Raw genomic sequence first — 4,261 nt, 5'->3', positions numbered from 1 at the left:
ATCCATTCAATTTTATTTGCTCATTATAAAAATATTTTACAAGCATGTGAAACTGGCAATCCTTTTCTGCTCCAGAATAGATGTGTGCATGTGTGTGCATAGGTATACACACACAAGCACACATTCGCATCCACTTTACAGAGGGCACATCTGATGAAGAATCTCATAACACAATTAGGTGAAGAAACAGGTAACACTGACAGGATATTTCATCTATAGGGAAGCCACACACTGAATCATTTATGGGTAACAAGACTTTCTAAATGTTGCCTATTTGAACTATTTTCACTTCTTTTCTATAAAGATGTTCCCATCTTTGGTTTTCAAAATATATCTTCTAAAATTGATATTTAATTATGGATAGGGCCAGATAAGGCCCTGATAGCTTATTAGAGAGACTGCTGCAGAGAATTTGCAATATAATGAACTCATTCATCATGACAATCTTAGACTATATATTTCTGTAAAAGATATTCCAATTCAAGCTTCACAGACTACCTCAGTTTTTATTAATCTTCAAGAAACTTACCTCATTTGGAGAATACTTGCTCCCATTACTCTGTAATGTTAGATCATTTTGCACCTTAAAGAAGAAAATAAATGCATGGTATGCTGAATTAGACTATAAAACTACTGAGGCAAGAACTGTGTCTTTTTTACTTCTATCATACCTTGGCACGTAGGTGCTAATGAATATACACTGAATTAATTAATTAGTGTGTTAAGTAGCTAAGTAAGTTATACTTATATTTTCTAAAAGCATGCAGCTGTATTCACAGAGAAATACATCTAAAGTATCACATAAGCTAAGCAAAGGGATTTCCCAGAGCAAAGAGGTCAGCCCGAACCTCCTGTGAACATCAGGAACCTGTGGGGTCCCACCCCCATTTTTGGAAATGGTTTGAGGCAGCAGTTCCGAAATATGCAGAATCTCATTGGAAGCTTTTAATAAGAACACATGCCTTGACCCCAAATTAGTGGGAAAATCTTATGCTGTCAATTCAACATCAGTTTGTTTTGGCAACCAATGCTTATTTTATCCAGATCTGCCTTCTTTATATGGTAATCAAGAACCCCACTGATTCACCTTAATAAAAAATTTGGCGATGGCCAATATAAACATCTTCATATATACTATGCCAAATTAGCATAAATTTAAGATGTTTTTCTATTCCTACTGTTGAGGAGTGCTATTAAAAATATGCTCAACTGTGACAAATTGAAAGAAAAAACATTTTTAGAATAAAATGTCATTAATTTCCCTACCCAATTAAATGGCTTTGTTAGAACTGTTAACAAGTAACCACAGATTTGACTCTCTACATAAGCAACTCCTTCCACTAATTTTTCCCGTTGTTTTCCCCTCCAGCATCCTCCCCTAGACAATATTATTTATGTACATGAAAATATAATTTGCAATTCTTCCTGAATGGATACCAATGCTACCCAAACTTGATTTGAACAATCATCTAAAGTGTGTTTATGGTGAGAATGTGATGTACCACTAATTACAAATCACTTCATAACCTTGGCCTCACCTATCTAACTGGGCACCACTCAAGTTTTTTTCCTGGTTCACACAGTGCCTTGATTCTACCATGGCCATGCTGCCTTGCTCAGCACAGCTGCCTTGCTCAGCACAGAATTGGACTGTTTCAAATCTAACTGCCCCCAAAATCTAGGTTTACTTCCCTCTCCTTAAACTCTCTATCCCTCCTCCCCTGGCCCCCCAGCTTCCAGGGCACCTAAAACACTCAGGATTACAAACCATCTCATATTCTTCTCTAAATTTTTTTCAGTATCTAAGTCTTCTTTCTTCCATAATTTTTAAAATGCCTTAAAAGCGAGGGTAAGTTCATATCCTTCATATAGAAGTCCTTGACAACAAAAACACAAGTATTCAACAAATACTGGCTCATTCATTCAAGACTATACTAAAGATATTACTTTCTTCCTGGAAGAGAGAATATAAAAATAGCCAAATCATGAATGAAGATCACATTTAAGTTCTACATAATCTTTATACTGGCCTTGCTAATCTACTCCTTCCTTCTCTTTTCCTCTACCTTGAGACTTTCTTTTTCTACCACAGCCAGCGATTCTCCTCCCTTTTTAAAATCATGGAGATATGTCTGTCACGAACAGAGAATTGCTTTAGTATAGTCTTGAATGAATTAGCTAGTATTTGTTGAATAGCAATGAGGCCCAGATAGACACAGTGTGCTCCCAAGTGTGACACCCTGAGAAGGACACGACATCACCTGTGTAGTATATCCCAAACTGCAGAACCTCAATCTAATCATGAAGAAATATAAGTAACTTCTGTTCCACAAAATAAGGGGCATCTCATTAAAAAAGAAAAACAAACAAACAAACAAACAAACAAAAAACAAAAAAAGGACTATATTCTTCAAAATTTCAAAGTCATAAAAAGCAAAGAAAGGTTATGAAAATGTTCCAGAATAAAGGAAACTATATTAGAAACCTGACAACTACCTGCTTCTAGACTGGAACCTATACTGGAGGGGGAAAAATGCTATGAAAGATATTAGACCAACCTACATCTTTTGAATATGGATGGTAGATTAGATGAACATATTTTATCAATGTAAATTTATAAAGTTGATAATTAAAATGTGGTTATGTAAGGTAAAAACCTCTATTCTTAGAAAACATACTGAAATGTTTAGGGATAAGAGACCATGACATATGAAACTTACCCTCAAATTTTCAGAAAAAGAACTATGTGTGTGGAAAAAGAGAAAGAGACAGAACAAATGATACTGCAAATGTGATAAAATATTACTCATGGGTAAATCCGAGTTAAAGGTTCTAATTTTTTTTGTAACCTTTTGTAGAATCATTTTTTTTTCTCCAAACTTTTATAAGGTTAAAATTATTTCCAAATAAGAAGAGTTTTTGTTTGTTTCTTTATTTTTGTTTTTAAAGTGGGCCTGCACTTCACAGGTAACATGTCTCAAAAGGATTTTGGTGAAATGAGCCCAGGGCAATTTCAAATAAGACTTCCTGGTGTCCCACTGTTGGGGACACCTCCACCCAGGGAAAGGGGTGTGCAGTGATTCTGTCTAAACCACACCAACGATAATAACAGAGTGTAGAGTAACAGTAAGGAGCCCTGGATTGTGAGACCAATCCCAATTTACAGAAAATGAGGTGAAGCTTAGAACGGTTGCCCACAGGCACTCATATTTAGTAAGCCTTTGAAATGGAACTGAAACAACACAATTCTCAGTCACTGTGCTCAACAATAAACAATACTCTGAGAACATGGCTTTTTGATCACAATTCTTTTTCTCCTTATTTAACACAGATACTTAGCTAGTTAAGAGTGTGAAACTTCTTTAGGACAGTACATGTTCAGACACCTCAGGGGACATATATCAGTTTGTCCCCAAATCAGCCAACCTAAACCCATTCACTGAGAAGGGATGAAATAGGTTGTAATCTATGTTTCACTCTCAAGTTAGCAGCTCAAACCTTCCACTCCACTGTTTCTTTGAGATCTTCTAGGCTCATCTTTAGTTTTATGTCACAGCTGCTTTAGACAGCCACCAAATTTCACCCAATGTAACTACACCTTTATTCTGTCCACAAATGCCTCCACCAGTTTTGCTTTGCTATATTCTTTTAATACTCCTACGCACTTCCAGAATCCTTTGTTCTTGTCTTTCAAGTCTTTTCTAATTTATTTGCACCTGGCCAGTTCATAGGCTTCTTTCATGGCTGCACTGAATGGTCCTACTCCGTTTCTAACACAGAGCAGGTTCCCTATGGATCTTAGTTGCCCTCACCTGATTCAGCAAGGCTATCCAACACAAAACATTTAGAGAATTTAATAGAAATAGCCAACTCTCATCTCTAATGGAAGGTGAAGTATAACAGATAAGCAAGAAAACTAAAGAGGGAAAAAGTATAAAAATTTTTGAAAATAGATCTTGAACAAAATTGAATATTGGTCTTACTAAGCAATGTTCTACCCCATGATAAATCTTTACAGAATATATTCTGCCACTCTTCTGTGGCAGAATACTGTACGGAGCTCTGCTTAATCCAAGAGCAGCCTTACCTCACACACCGGAGATGTCTCCAGCTGTATTTGACCACTGTAGGAATGAGGGGGAAAAAAGATATAAAGTGGAATTTAAAGTATATATAGTTCCGTGTAAAAAAAGAAAACATATTTAGTTTTTAAAAGGTCAACATACTTTAGTGCAGAATCTTGTAATTCTAAGGCTTCTGC

At 36.0% G+C, this 4,261-nt stretch overlaps 1 protein-coding gene across 1 annotated transcript in view; it reads right to left on the bottom strand.

Annotated features, from left to right (window-relative positions):
- The window catches only part of LRCH1 (leucine rich repeats and calponin homology domain containing 1), a 109,863-nt gene that overhangs the window by 37,276 nt on the left and 68,326 nt on the right, over positions 1-4,261 (bottom strand). Inside the window, exon 18 of the mRNA XM_023537753.1 lies at positions 530-583. Coding sequence (XP_023393521.1) covers positions 530-583 — 54 coding nt within the window. The remainder of the gene's footprint in view (positions 1-529; positions 584-4,261) is intronic.

This window comes from Pteropus vampyrus, unplaced genomic scaffold, assembly GCF_000151845.1.
Source record: "Pteropus vampyrus isolate Shadow unplaced genomic scaffold, Pvam_2.0 Scaffold198, whole genome shotgun sequence".
In the NCBI taxonomy this organism is placed as follows: Eukaryota; Metazoa; Chordata; class Mammalia; order Chiroptera; family Pteropodidae; genus Pteropus; species Pteropus vampyrus.
Note: the sequence above shows the minus strand (reverse complement) of the source record. Positions and strands in the feature narration are given on the sequence as shown.